Source organism: Danio rerio, chromosome 14 (genome assembly GCF_049306965.1).
Source record: "Danio rerio strain Tuebingen ecotype United States chromosome 14, GRCz12tu, whole genome shotgun sequence".
Lineage (NCBI taxonomy): Eukaryota > Metazoa > Chordata > Actinopteri > Cypriniformes > Danionidae > Danio > Danio rerio.
Genome location: NC_133189.1, coordinates 54,181,658 through 54,195,358, shown reverse-complemented (window position 1 = coordinate 54,195,358; position 13,701 = coordinate 54,181,658). Strand labels below are relative to the sequence as shown.

The 13,701-nt window shown below is 33.6% G+C and overlaps 2 protein-coding genes across 12 annotated transcripts in view; one reads left to right on the top strand and one right to left on the bottom strand.

Moving 5' to 3' along the window:
* The window catches only part of anxa6 (annexin A6), a 230,555-nt gene that overhangs the window by 80,250 nt on the left and 136,604 nt on the right, over nucleotides 1-13,701 (bottom strand). The gene's annotated exons all lie outside the window — the stretch shown is intronic.
* Nucleotides 1,603-13,701, top strand: part of LOC141377605 (cationic amino acid transporter 2-like) — a 30,241-nt gene continuing 18,142 nt past the window's right edge. For 2 of the 10 annotated variants that reach the window (XR_012390002.1, XM_073922311.1), the window contains exons 1-3: nucleotides 1,603-1,690; nucleotides 9,257-9,312; nucleotides 11,438-11,807. Coding sequence is in view for 5 of the 10 variants with exons in the window: in XM_073922311.1 (XP_073778412.1) it covers nucleotides 9,307-9,312; nucleotides 11,438-11,807 (376 nt within the window). In the remaining 5 variants the exon portion in view is untranslated. Of the gene's footprint in view, nucleotides 1,691-9,256; nucleotides 9,313-11,382; nucleotides 11,808-13,701 lie in introns of all 10 variants that reach the window. The other 8 variants (XR_012390001.1, XM_073922309.1, XR_012390004.1 and 5 more) reach the window with 4 other exon arrangements.

The following is a 13,701-nucleotide window of genomic DNA, read 5'->3' as shown; positions in this document are numbered from 1 at the left end:
CTACAACATCTGAAATGTTGTTTTGCTCATTGTAAAACCCCTCAGCCAAAATCGGTCATCACAGTGTTTCATCATCATCATTATTATTATTATTATTCATTCTTTCTTTCATTCACTCATTCATTTTCCTTAGGCTTAGTCCCTTTTTCAGGGGTCACCACAGTGGAATGAACCGCCAATTATTCCAGTATGTTTTACACAGAGGACGCCCTTCCAGCTGCAACCTTGTACTGGGAAACACCTTATACACATTTAGTTTTTTCAATTCACATAGCGCACGTGTTTGGACTGCACCAACACAGGTAGAACATGCAAACTCCACATAGAAATGCCAACTGACCCAGCCAGGACTCAAACCAGTAAACTTTTTTCTGTTATTATTATTATTATTATTATTATATTACTTCCAGAACTGTCTTGAGCATCTGTCTGCGCTCACAATGAGCTTTTTGTGACTCTAAAAGCCACATGCATTCATTGGGTTTCGTGTTCTAAGGCACATTTATCAGAGAAAAAAAAGACCACAGTGGCTTCTTTAAATGGAAACATAGCTATTGACTTCCACAGTATTTGTTTTTCCTATGTAAGTCAATGGTTACAGGTTTTCAGCATTCTTCAAAATATCTTCTTTTGAGTTCAGCAGAAAAAAACCCTCAAAGCTTCAAAAGCAAATGGTGAGTAATTCTACATTTTTGGGTGAACTATCCCTTTTTGTCCCTCACAGAGTCTTATGAATCAGCTTTAAGAGAAGTGTGAGAGTGTATTATAGTGTCAAGCGGCTGGTAATTTCTAGCAAGAGATTGTGACAGTGCTATTTCTGTCCGGTAAGAGGGTGAGATATTCAAGATCAGAGGAGCGTAGTAGAGCTGAACACACACACACAGAGAGAGAGAGAGAGAGTCAAAAGGTTCACTAGTCATTTACAGTAAACCTTTCTCCCTAAATGTATTATGTAATATATATTTAATTGATAAAGTTACATAATGATTACTATTATTATTCAGCATTATGCAACATCTGTTTACAGTTTTTGGTAAAACATGATTGGGGTTCAAACATGCATTATTAAATGTTTATCTTTCTATCTTGAAGGTCACCATCCACTCAAAAGATGACATGTGCTTATTTAAAATAAGCTAAAACAACACAATTCCTGACTTATTTTATGGGGAAGAGGAAAACTTGATAGTTTTATGTTCAATCAATTCAATTTTGTATAAACTAATAAGTCAACTTAATTCCTTTATGCATTTTTTACAACGTATATGCACTGATGAACACAGTAAACATGGCACAGAGATGCTGCCCTCTAGTGTTCAAAATAGACTTTGTAATAATATAGAATAATGCCTTATGTTATCTTGTGTGAAACAATGTCCTGTTATAACATAGACTGATAGTAACCTCTCAGCAACGTTACAAAATATCTTTGTTTATCAGTGTGGAATGTTATCCTGACTCTGTTTCTTGGCTGCAGTTATGAGCACATTATGAGGCCAGTGAGAAATGCTGAAAGAAAGGCTACTTTGTTGCTAATGTCATTGAGTGGGAGGGTCCAGCAGTCCACTCTTGTATATATTTCGGTAAAAACATCATTGCCTCATTAGTGCGAAAGAGAGAGCAAAATATATTTATATAGGCAAATATATTTTGAAGATACAGACGACAAAGTTCTCTGGATGCAATTCAGGTAAAGAAACCAACTAAATATTTATTAACTCTTTGCAAGCTCTTTAGTCATCATTTTGCTGATAAATTAATTTTTTTAGGATTATGCATTAATTTTGTACAGATTTTATTGCATTTAAAAATAAGTGTTTTTCATGCAACAGAATATATTTCTAATAGTCGAATAGTACAACTGCATTTCTTAAAGGGATAGTTCACTCAAAAATACAAATTTCTCACTATTTACTCTCCCTCAGATGATTCCAAACATTTTCACATTTAATTTGTCTGCTGAACTTAAAAGAAGATACTTAGTAGACATCTGGAAACCTGTAACCATTGACTTCCATAGTAGAAAAAACAAATATTGTGGAAGTCAATGGCTTTATTCAAAATATATTCCTATTCAATTTAAGTGCATTTCTAACAAAACAAATGCAATAGAAAAGTACAATTATGATAGTCAAATAGTTCACTGTTTTGCATTTCTTAAAGTGACGTACTCTATTTATTCTCCCTCAAGTGCTTATGCATTACTGTAGTGCAATTTTCAGTTGTAAATAAATGCAAAAATAAGGAAAATGCTCCTGCATTTAGAAAATATATATATTTTTTTTTGCAAGATTCATCTGCAAAAAAAAATCCAATAACAATGTAAAATGATAATAGAAAGCACAAATTTTTGCATTTCTTAAAGGGATAGTTCATGCAAAATTAAAAGAAAAAAAAACTCACTATTTACTCTCCCTTAAGAGGTTGCAAATCTTTTAACATTTATTTTCTCTGCTGACCTTAAAAGATAGTTGAGAAAGCTTCTATAGTGGGAAATACAGATCTTATTGAAGTCAACGGTTACAGGTTTCTTCAAAAATATCTTCCTTTGTGTTCAATTTAAATACATTTTATTAAAAAAAATGCAATAGAAAAATACAATTATGAAAGTCAAATAGTACAACTTTTTGCATTTCTTAAAAGAATAATTCACTCAAAAATAAACATTTTCTCACTATTTATTTCCTCTCACATGCTTTTGCATGACTGAAGTGCAATTTTCAATGAAATAAAATGAATGCAAGAATAAGGAAAATACACCTGCAATTAGAAAAATAAAATAGTTTTTGCAAGATTCACATGCAAAAAAAATCTAATAATAATGTAAAATTATAATAGTCAGACAGTACAACTTTTTGCATTTTTAAAGGGATAGTTCACTCAAAATTACAAAAGTTACTCACTATTTACTCTCCCTCAAGTGATTCCAAACCTGTTTACACGTATTTTCTCTGCTGAACTTAAAATAATATATTTAAAAGAAAGCTGAAAACCTGTAACCATTGACTTCCATGTAAGAAATACAGATACTATTGAATTAATGTTTTCATGGCTTTATTCAAAATATCTTCAATTTAAGTGCATTTAAGCAAAAGGAAAATAAAATTATAACAGTCAAAGAATATAAATATATATATTTTTTTATTTTTTATTTTTAAAGAGATAGTATTTTACCCAAAAATTAAAAACTACTCGCTATTTTCTCTCCCTGAAGTGGTTATGCATTACAGTAGTGTAATTAACACTGCAACATCAGCTGTAAATGAATGCAAAAATAAGGAAAATACACCTGCATTTTGAAAAATAAAATAACTTTTGCAAGATTCAATAATAATGTAAAATTACAATAGTCAGACAGCACAACTTTTCACATTTTTAAAGGGATAGTTTACTCAAAAATTAAAAGTTACTCCCTATTTACTCAACCTCAGTTAGATTCAAACCGTTTTACATTCAATTTCTCTGCTGAACATAAAAGAAAATATTTTGAAGAAAGTTGAAAACCTGTAACCATTGACTTCCATTGTGTGTTTTTTCTACTATCGAAGTCAATGGTTTTCAGCTCTCTTCAAAATATCTTCCTTTGCGTTCAATTGAAATGCATTTTTTTTAAATGCAATAGAAAAATAAAATTAAAATAGTTTTTAAAGGGATTTTAAAGGGATAGTTCACTCAAAAGTATAAATTTGCTTACTGTCTACTCTCCCTCAAAAGGTCATGCACAACTGTAGAGCAATTGTCAGTGTAACAGGTGTAAATAAATGCAAAAATAAGGAAAATGAACAAAATAAAATGCATAAAATAATTCTTGCAAGTTTTGTATATGCAAAAAAATGCATATGCAAAAAATACACCTGCATTTACAAAAGTAATTTTTTTTGCAAGATGCAAATGCAAAAAAAATATTAATAATAAAAAATAAAAAATCAATACTAATGTAAAATTATAATATTATAATAGTCGAATAGTACAATGTTTTGCATTTCTTAAATGTATAGTTGACTCTAAATAAATAAAAAAAACTACTCATTATTTACTCTCCCTCAAGTGGTTGTAAAACTTTTTACATTAAATTTCTATGCTGAACTTAAAAGAAGATATTCAGAAGAAGGCCTGTAACCTGTAAACATTGACTTCCATAGTAGGAAATACAGATACGATTCATTAGTTAATGGTTACAGGTTTCTTTAAAATATATTAATTTCGGTTCAATTTCAGTGCATTTAAAAACAATTGCAATAGAAAAGTGCAATAATTCATAATAGTCGAAAAGGACAACTTTATGTATTTCTTAAAGCCGGGGTGTCAAACTCAATTCCTGGAGGGCAGCAGCTCTGCACAGTTTAGTTCCAACCCTGCTCCAACACACTTACCTGTAGGTTTCAAACAAGCCTGAAGGACTCAATTAGTTTGATCAGGTGTGTTTAATTAGGGTTGGAACTAACTGTGCAGAGCTGCGGCCCTTTTGGAACTGAGTTTGACACCTGTGTCTTAAAGGGATAGTTCACTCAAAAATACAAATTTGCTCACTATTTACTCTCTCTCAAATGGCTCCAAACCTTTTTACATTTAATGCACTGCTGAACCTAAAAGAAGATACAGTATTTTGAAGAAAGCTGAAAACCTGTAACCATTGACTTCCATAGTAGTAAATACATATACTATTGAAGTCAATGGTTACAGGCTTCTTCAAAAACATCTTCCTTTGTGTTCAATCTAAGTGCATTTTTAAAAGATGCAATAGAAAAATACAATAATAATACTTGAACAGTAAAACTTTTTACATTTCTAAAGGGAGAGTTCACTCAAAAATACAAATTTGCTCACTATTTACTCTCTCTCAAGTAGTTATGCATTACTGTAGGGCAATTATCAACAGCAACAGCAGGTGTATAAACTAATGAGTTGACTTAATTCCTTGTTGTCAACCCAGCATTTTGCACATTCAAATTCTCTGCTAAAATTAAAAGAAGATCATTTTGTAGAAAGCTAAAAACCTGTAACCATCGACTTCCATAGCAGAAAACAGAGATACTATTGAAGTCAATGTTTTCCAGCATTCTTCGAAATATCTTCTTCTGTGTTCAAGAAAAGAAATACTCTAACAGGTTTAGAATACGTACAGATTGAGTAAATGATGACAGAATTTTCAGTTTCAGGTGAACTACTCCTTTATGTTTGGGTCTGCACGCGAGCAGTGCTATACAGCAGGAGATTCCTGGCAGGATTAGATGGATTGTAAATCTCCTGTTGTCAGATTACAGAAAGCCAGAAAGGGAAAAGTGTGCCAGTAAAACACTGCCAAGTCATGAAGCCAGCTTGGTCTATCTGGCATTACTATCTGATGGAGCCACAGAGCAGGTTTCTGTTTAGAAAAGTGATGCTGAGTAATGTATTTTTTTTATTTAGTGCCATGTCAGCAACCAAGGCTATCTTCATGGCAGGAATCTTTCAACAATAAATATACAATTTAAAAATCAACAAACAACATAAAACATAAATTAAATAAGATTTTTTGTGTTAATACATGATAAAAATTCTAAAATGTTTTCGGGTGTTACTTTGTCAAAAATGTCCTTAAAAGAGTTCACTTCATAAAAAGTCCTTCTGGAACCAGTAAAAGCAGGACAGTCCAGTAAAATATGTTTTACAGTAAGATGAGTTTTGCAATACAAACACTGAGTAGGGTTTTCACCTTGGAGCAAAAAACCATGTGTTATTCTCGTATGCCCAATACGACATCTGGTAAAAACTACTTGATCAAATCGATTCTTAAAATGTCTTAAAATTCTGTGTGAAATTTCAGGTTGGATTTCATGTAGTTTATTGTTTTCTAATGCATCCCATTCCTTTTGCCACTTGTTTAAAACGTAAGCGTTGATAAAAGGTTTCATCTCTGACGGAGGAATTTGGCATTTGTTCACTACTTGCTTCAAAGCATCTTTAGCAGCTGCATCAGCTCGCTCATTGCCTAAAAGTCCGACATGTCCTGGAACCCAGCAAAAAATGATGTGATAAAACTGATTTTGTAGTTGGTGAACTTTAGTTAAAATATTATCAATCAAAGGATGATCATTCGTTGAAGATTCCATAACTTGGAGGCATGATTTAGAGTCTGTAAAAATGATGGATTTTTTTTGTTGGGCATTTTCTATATACTTCAATGCTAAAAGTAAAGCGCGGGCTTCAGCTGTGAATATGGAGCATTCTTTAGGCAGACTGATTCCATAATGTTGTTGACCAGTTACCATTGCAGCTGCTACGCTATTTTCCAAAAGTGATGCTGAGGACAGAGAGATACGCACCTGATTGAGTCATATGGCATGTACACTTGCACATTATCAGTTAAAGTCTAAATAATTCGTCCTCCTGTGATATTGTAATTCTTTTTCAAATATTTAAGATGGAGAGAGCTAATACTTATTTCTTTAAACAGTACACATATTTAAGCTATTTTGCAAGATAGTATTCTCGCTTGAAATGCAACTTAAAGGTTGAAATTTATTAGGTTAAGTTGCGCGGACAACCGTAGTTTATTGTGTAGCCAATCGAAAATAATTATCATCATTTTCTTAAGGAGGGTAATAATATAAGCCTTGCCAGTTTCTAAATTTGTTTTTAAAAAATGAGAGTGTCTCTTTCTCGTTTTCTTGCTCTCTTAAAGATACTTTTGTTTTATATAATTTATAATATTATACCAATAATTTTGCCATCAACAATATGTCAGTTTCACTTGAGTGCATGTTGAGCAATTATGCAATGTTTAATATTTAATCTAGTGCTGTCACACGATTAACTGATTAGTTTAGAACATTAGATCAGTCAGAGCTGAAGACAAACTGAAACTAATGTATTAATTTGAATTTATTTTAATTATTTAACAGGGACTATGCTCATTAATAAACAGGAGAACTGTAAATAAGCCAGAGTTAGCCACAAGGGTTCACGCCATATTTTAAAAGGCAACCTAAAATAAAAAAAACGCATCATCACACATACAAAAACAGCAAAGTTACCTATGACAAAGGAGTAAAACATGTAATAAGAATTTTTTTAAATGCTTGACAAAAGAATTACACATGATTACAAATTTGATTTACTTTAAGCCATTTCTTTAACTTGTATTTAGAAGTTGAATAATTTGTAACCCCCCTTAAATCAATAGGAAGCGTTCCAAAAATGGCTGGCTCGAACTGAGAAGACTGAACGTGCAAAAGTTGTACGTCTAAACTGCACAGCAGTCTCCCCTGGTACCAGATCGTGTTGCTGGACCGTTGTTGTTCTTGTGTGTCACAAACTCACATAATTGAGGGGAAGCATATCCATTTAAAATAAAAATAAAAATCATACAAGCGTCAGCTAAATATTTTATATTATCAAAACTCAATGAATAATGTTTTTTAAAAATCTAAACCAAAAAGTGAAATGCCTACACCAAATTAATATGTTGGGGAAAATATTAAATTAAATTCTGATAAACAGGAAAAATTTAAATAAACATAATAAAATGATGTTTGCATGTTAAATTAAAATGTATTATCTAAAGATGTTCGGTGACCAAACTCTTTTTTTATTTTTTAAATGAATAAAATTTTTGCAATCAAAAAATCAAAAAATGTCTTTATTCACTGAGAAATGGATAGAAATGTTCATTTTCAAAATACTTATTTATACTGAGCACTGTACACATCATGTAACACTGGTACATTTGTATAAAACTGTCTATTTTACAGTTTCAGAGCTTTCAGAAGTACTGTCAGGAAAAAAAGATGGTCAGAGCTTCCATTTTGTTATGTTCGGGATGAAAACATCCACTAAAATAAACAGCTGTAAAGAAGCATCAGATTTTTTTTAACTTTTTTTTCTTCTACATAAATCTGCAAATCAACCTCCTGATCAAAACTACTAAATTGTTTAGAAAATTACAATATAAAATGATGTTTGCATTTTCTTTTATTATTTGCAATAATTAGTTTCAATTGAAATGTATTATCTAAAGATGTTCGGTGACCAAACTCTCCAAACTTTTTTTTTTTTTTATGAATAAAATTTTTGAACCAAAAATTGTCTATATTCACTGAGAAATGGATGGAAATGTTCATTTTCAAAATACTTATTTATACTGAGCACTGTACACATCATGTAACACTGGTACATTTGTATAAAACTCTCTATTTTACAGTTTTAGAGCTTTCAGAAGTACTGTCAGAAAAAAGATATGGTCGGAGTTGTGAGATTAACCCATGTGTGCTCTTGAGGATGTTTTCATCCACTCTGGGGTGCATTTGAGTCTTAATTTGGCCACCACTGTGTCAGCAAAAGGAATGATTTTTGGTCACAAATCTTATTTTGATAAAATGTTTTGACTTTAAAAAAAAAATAAAAAAATTCAATGATACAATCTGGGCAAATTTACTACCCTTTTGTTATGTTCGGGATGAAAACATCCACTAAATTAAACTGCTGTAAAAATGCACAAGATAAATATCTTTTTCTTTTTTTTCTTCTACATAAATCTGCTAATCAACCTCCTGATCAAAACTACTAAATTGTTTAGAAAATTACAATATAAAATGATGTTTGCATTTTCTTATATTATTTGCAATAATTCGTCTCAATTGAAATGTATCATCTAAAGATGTTCGGTGACCAAACTTTCTTTTTTTTAATGAACAAAATTTTTTGCATCAAAAATTGTTTATATTCACGGAGAAATGGATAGAAATGTTCATTTTCAAAATACTTATTTATGGTAAAAATGTTCTTCTACATAAATCTGCTAATCAACCTTCTGATCAAAACTACTCAATTGCTTAGAGAATTACAGGATTTAAACTGATAAGAGGTTAAAAAAAATCCAATCCACAATTATTAAATTATTAAATTTTTTTAGACTGAAAATACATCATTTAATGTTGTTTTTCACCAAATCAGTGTGATCATTTATGAATTTGGCAATTAAAGAGACAAAATCCAGCAAATTTCTAAACAATTGAGTAGTTTTGATTCACTGAGGTTGAGTAACAGATTCATGCAAAACAAACTGAAAAAATATTAATCTGATGCATTTTTACAGCAGTTTAATTCATGTTCACATCCCAAACATACTGTAACGAAAGGGTAGTGAATTTGAACAGTGCAAGGGTTAAACAGAACAGGTTAAAAGAATTTAATTTTAGGTTTTCAAAGATGTTAAGTGATAGACATGAGTGGTACATTTATTCTTAAACTACAGCTCTGCTTTTCTTTTTTGAAGGGTTCAACTGCAATAAAGAAAGCAACATAATCGTCAGCACTTGAGAAAGCATGAAGGTAAATGAGATGAAAAACACACTATTTTCTTATTTTGATAAATGAACAACTAGCAGAGGCTTAAAGCGGCTTATTTTAGTGAGATTGCTGAGCATAATCTAGATCAGGTGTCAAATGACACAATATTATGAGATTGATATTAAAAAGCTGATATGAAAATAGGGTCAGTGTCTTGATGTCAGCGTTAAATTAAATTGGACAAAAGTACATACAAACATGCATATTAAATGCTCTAAAGCGTCTAAATATGGGTCATGCATGTATACACTCACCGGCCACTTTATTAGGTACACTTTACTAGTTTCCTCAGAATTGCCTTAATCCTTCGTGACATAGTTTCAACAAGGTACTGGGAAAATTCCTCAGAGATTTTGGTCCATATTGACATGATTGCATCACGCAGTCACTGCAGATTTGTCGGCTGCACATCCATGATCTCCCATTCCACCACATCCCATGGATTGAGAACTGGTGACTGTGGTAGCAGAAGATGGGTACACTGTGGTCATAAAGGGATGGACATGGTCAGCAGCAGTACTCAGATAGGATGTGGCATTGACATGATGTTCAATTGGAACTAATGGGCCCAAAGTGCGCCAAGAAAATATCCACCACACTACACCACCACCAGCAGCCTGAACCATGGAAACAAGGCAGGATGGATCCATGCTTTCATGTTGTTGATGGCAAATTCTGACCCGACCATCCGAATGAAAATCCCGGTAGAACAGCAGTTTCTGAAACACTCAAATCAGCCCATACACTGCAAAAAAAGGCTTTTCTTAATTAGATTTTTTTGTCTTGTTTTTAGTCCAAATATCTAAAAGTCTAGAAAATGCTTCTTGATTTAAGAACAAGCAAAACATATTGTCTTGTTTTAAGAAATAATATGCCAAAATGAAGTGAGTTTTTCCTTAAATCAAGCTAAATAATCTGCCAATGGGGTAAGCAAAATGATCTTATCAGAAATCGAAAAACAAGATCATTTTGCTTACCCCATTGGCAGATTATTTAGCTTGATTTAAGGAAAAACTCACTTCATTTTGGCATATTATTTCTTAAAACAAGACAATATCCCACATAGCAAAATTTCTCTGACCCAGCTCTGGCCCACACAATCAGGTTTTGCTTGGCCCACATGCCACAGTGAATTACGGTATATGACTGGACCAAATCTGGTTTCCAGACAAGGGCCAAACACAGACCATATCTGGGCCAAGTCTCAGCCAAGTTAATAACTCATAACTGGGTCTGAACTGGGCCAGATATGTTGGTGTGTCACGATTGCAATGAAATTGATAAACCCATGGAGTGATGCGCTTTTGGCACACTATGGGCACGCTTTCTCTCAAAGTGACCTGATTGGTAGAATTTTTTTTCTTTACTCAAAAATGATTTTAGTGTAGTTTAAATGTGGGTCAAAACTCACATGGCCCACTTATCAAATTTTTAAATCTGGGCCAAATACTACGTTTTACATCTGGCCCAAATCTTGTGTGCCGCCTTAAAAACGGTGCCACCTCTGCCAAACCCGGGCCATGTTTGGCCCACATGCTGTTTGCCAGTGCCGGATGAATGCCTGCTGTGCCAGCTTTTTGCCAAATCTGGGCCAGAATTCTTTGCTACTAGGGATGGTTTGCTTGTCTAGAAAATTCTTCTTTGAATTTGTAGATATTTGGACTAGAAACAATGCAAAAAATCTAAGTAAGAAAAGCATTTTTTTTGCAGTGTTTGGCACCAACAACCATGCCATGTTCACTTAAATCACCTTTCTCTTTCATTCTGATGCTCGGTTTGAACTGCAGCAGATCGTCTTGATCATGTCTACATGCCTAAATGCATTAAGATGCTGCCATGTGATTGGCTGACTAGCAATTTGCACTAACAAAAAGTTGGACAAGTGTACCTAATAAAGTGGCCGATAAGTGTATATAGGAGTTTTACAGCATAAAAAGAAGTCAAATTAAGACTCAAAATCACCCCAGAGTGGATAAAAATATCCCAAACAACACACAAGGGTTAAACAAATGCAGACGTTGCAGTTACCACTTGTTATTTCTTTCTATTCAGTACTTGTAGCACTCTACATTCACAGTGAACACCTGAAATCTCTCACCTCCAGCAGCCCATCATGCAGTATATCCAGTGTTTCCTGAGGTCCCTGTGCCGTAAGAAGCCGTTAGAGCCGGATGGAGAAAACTCCACCTTTCTCCGCTGTCTCACCACTTTAGATCTGGTGGCTTTGGGAGTGGGCAGTACTTTGGGGGCCGGTGTGTATGTGCTGTCTGGACAAGTGGCCCGGACGCTCGCTGGACCCAGTATTATCCTGTCCTTCTTCATTGCTGCTGTAGCGTCTGTCTTCGCTGGACTCTGCTACTCTGAGTTTGGCGCCAGGGTTCCTAAGACTGGATCTGCATATCTGTACAGCTACGTGACTGTAGGAGAGTTGCTGGCCTTCATCACCGGCTGGAACTTACTGCTAGCATACGTCATCGGTGAGAAGGAATGACAAAAAAAAAAAAAAAAGAAATGATTAATATGCAAACTGGTACTTTGAGTAATGTTTATAACTGATACCTTTGCTCTGATTGCACTACATCTTTTGGCGAGTAATAGTACTTACACTTAAGTGTGATTTTCAGTACTTTTTTCACCACGGATGGATGGATGGATGGATGGATGGATGGATGGATGATGATTGGATAGATGTGGATGGATGGATGGAACTATGGATGGATGATGGATGGATAAATGGATCGATGGAATGACAAAACATTGGATGAATGGATAGGATGAAAGAACAATGGATGGATAGATAATAGTAGATGATAATATGATGGCATGTTGGATGGATGGATAGATGGACAGATAGATAGAATGATAGAAGAATGGATGGACAGATGGAGGGATGGATTGATAAACGTATAATAAAAGGATAGATGGATGAATAACAGATAAAATTATAGAACAATAGATGAATGGATGGATGGATAGAACAATGGATTGATGGATGATAGAGATAATGGATGGATGGAATGGATAGATAGATAGATAGATCGATAGATCGATAGATAGATAGATAGATAGATAGATCGATAGATCGATAGATCGATAGATAGATAGATAGATAGATAGATAGATAGATAGATAGATAGATAGATAGACAGACAGATAGATAGACAGATAGATAGATAGATAGATAGATAGATAGATAGATAGATAGATAGATAGATAGATAGATAGATAGATAGATAGATAGATAGATAGATAGATAGATAGATAGATAGAACAATGGATGAATTGATGGATAGAATGATGGATGGATGGATGGATGGATGGATGGATGGATGGATGGATGGAGGAATAAAATGATGTATGATGGATGGACGAATGGATAGAATGATAAAACAATGGATGTATGGATAGATAGAATGAGAACAATAGATGGATGTATGAACAGTACGATGGATGAATGGATAGAACGATGGATGGATTTATGATGGATGCAGGGATGCATGAATGGATGGATGGATGGATGGATGGATGGATGGATGGATTGATGGATTGATTGAATGACAAAACAATGAGTGGATGGACAGGATGAAAGAACAATGGATGGACAGATGATAGTATAATAAATCGATGGATGGATGGATGGATAGAATGATAGAATTATGAATGGATGGAGAGATGGTTAGAATGATAGAAAGATGGATGATAGATAGAACGATAGAAGAATGGATGGATGTATGGATGGAATGATATGGATGGATAATAGAGATAATGCATGGATGGATGGATATGGATGGATGGATGGATGGATGGATATGGATGAATGTATGATATATGGATAGAACAATAAATAGATGGATGGATGGATGGATGGATGTATGATATATGGATAGAACAATAAATGGATAGATGGATGGATGGATATGGATGGATGGATGTGGATGAATGTATGATATATGGATAGAACAATAAATGGATGGATGGATGGAGGGATGTATGATATATGGATAGAACAATAAATGGATAGATGGATGGATGGATATGGATGAATGTATGATATATGGATAGAACAATAAATAGATGGATGGATGGATGGATGGATGTATGATATATGGATAGAACAATAAATGGATAGATGGATGGATGGATATGGATGGATGGATGTGGATGAATGTATGATATATGGATAGAACAATAAATGGATGGATGGATGGAGGGAGGGATGGATGGATATGGATGAATGTATGATACATGGATAGAACAATAAATAGATGGATGGATGGATGGATGGATGGATGGATGGATGGAGGGATATGGATGGATAAATGATATATGGATAGAACAATAGAACAATGGATGGATGGATGGATAGATGGA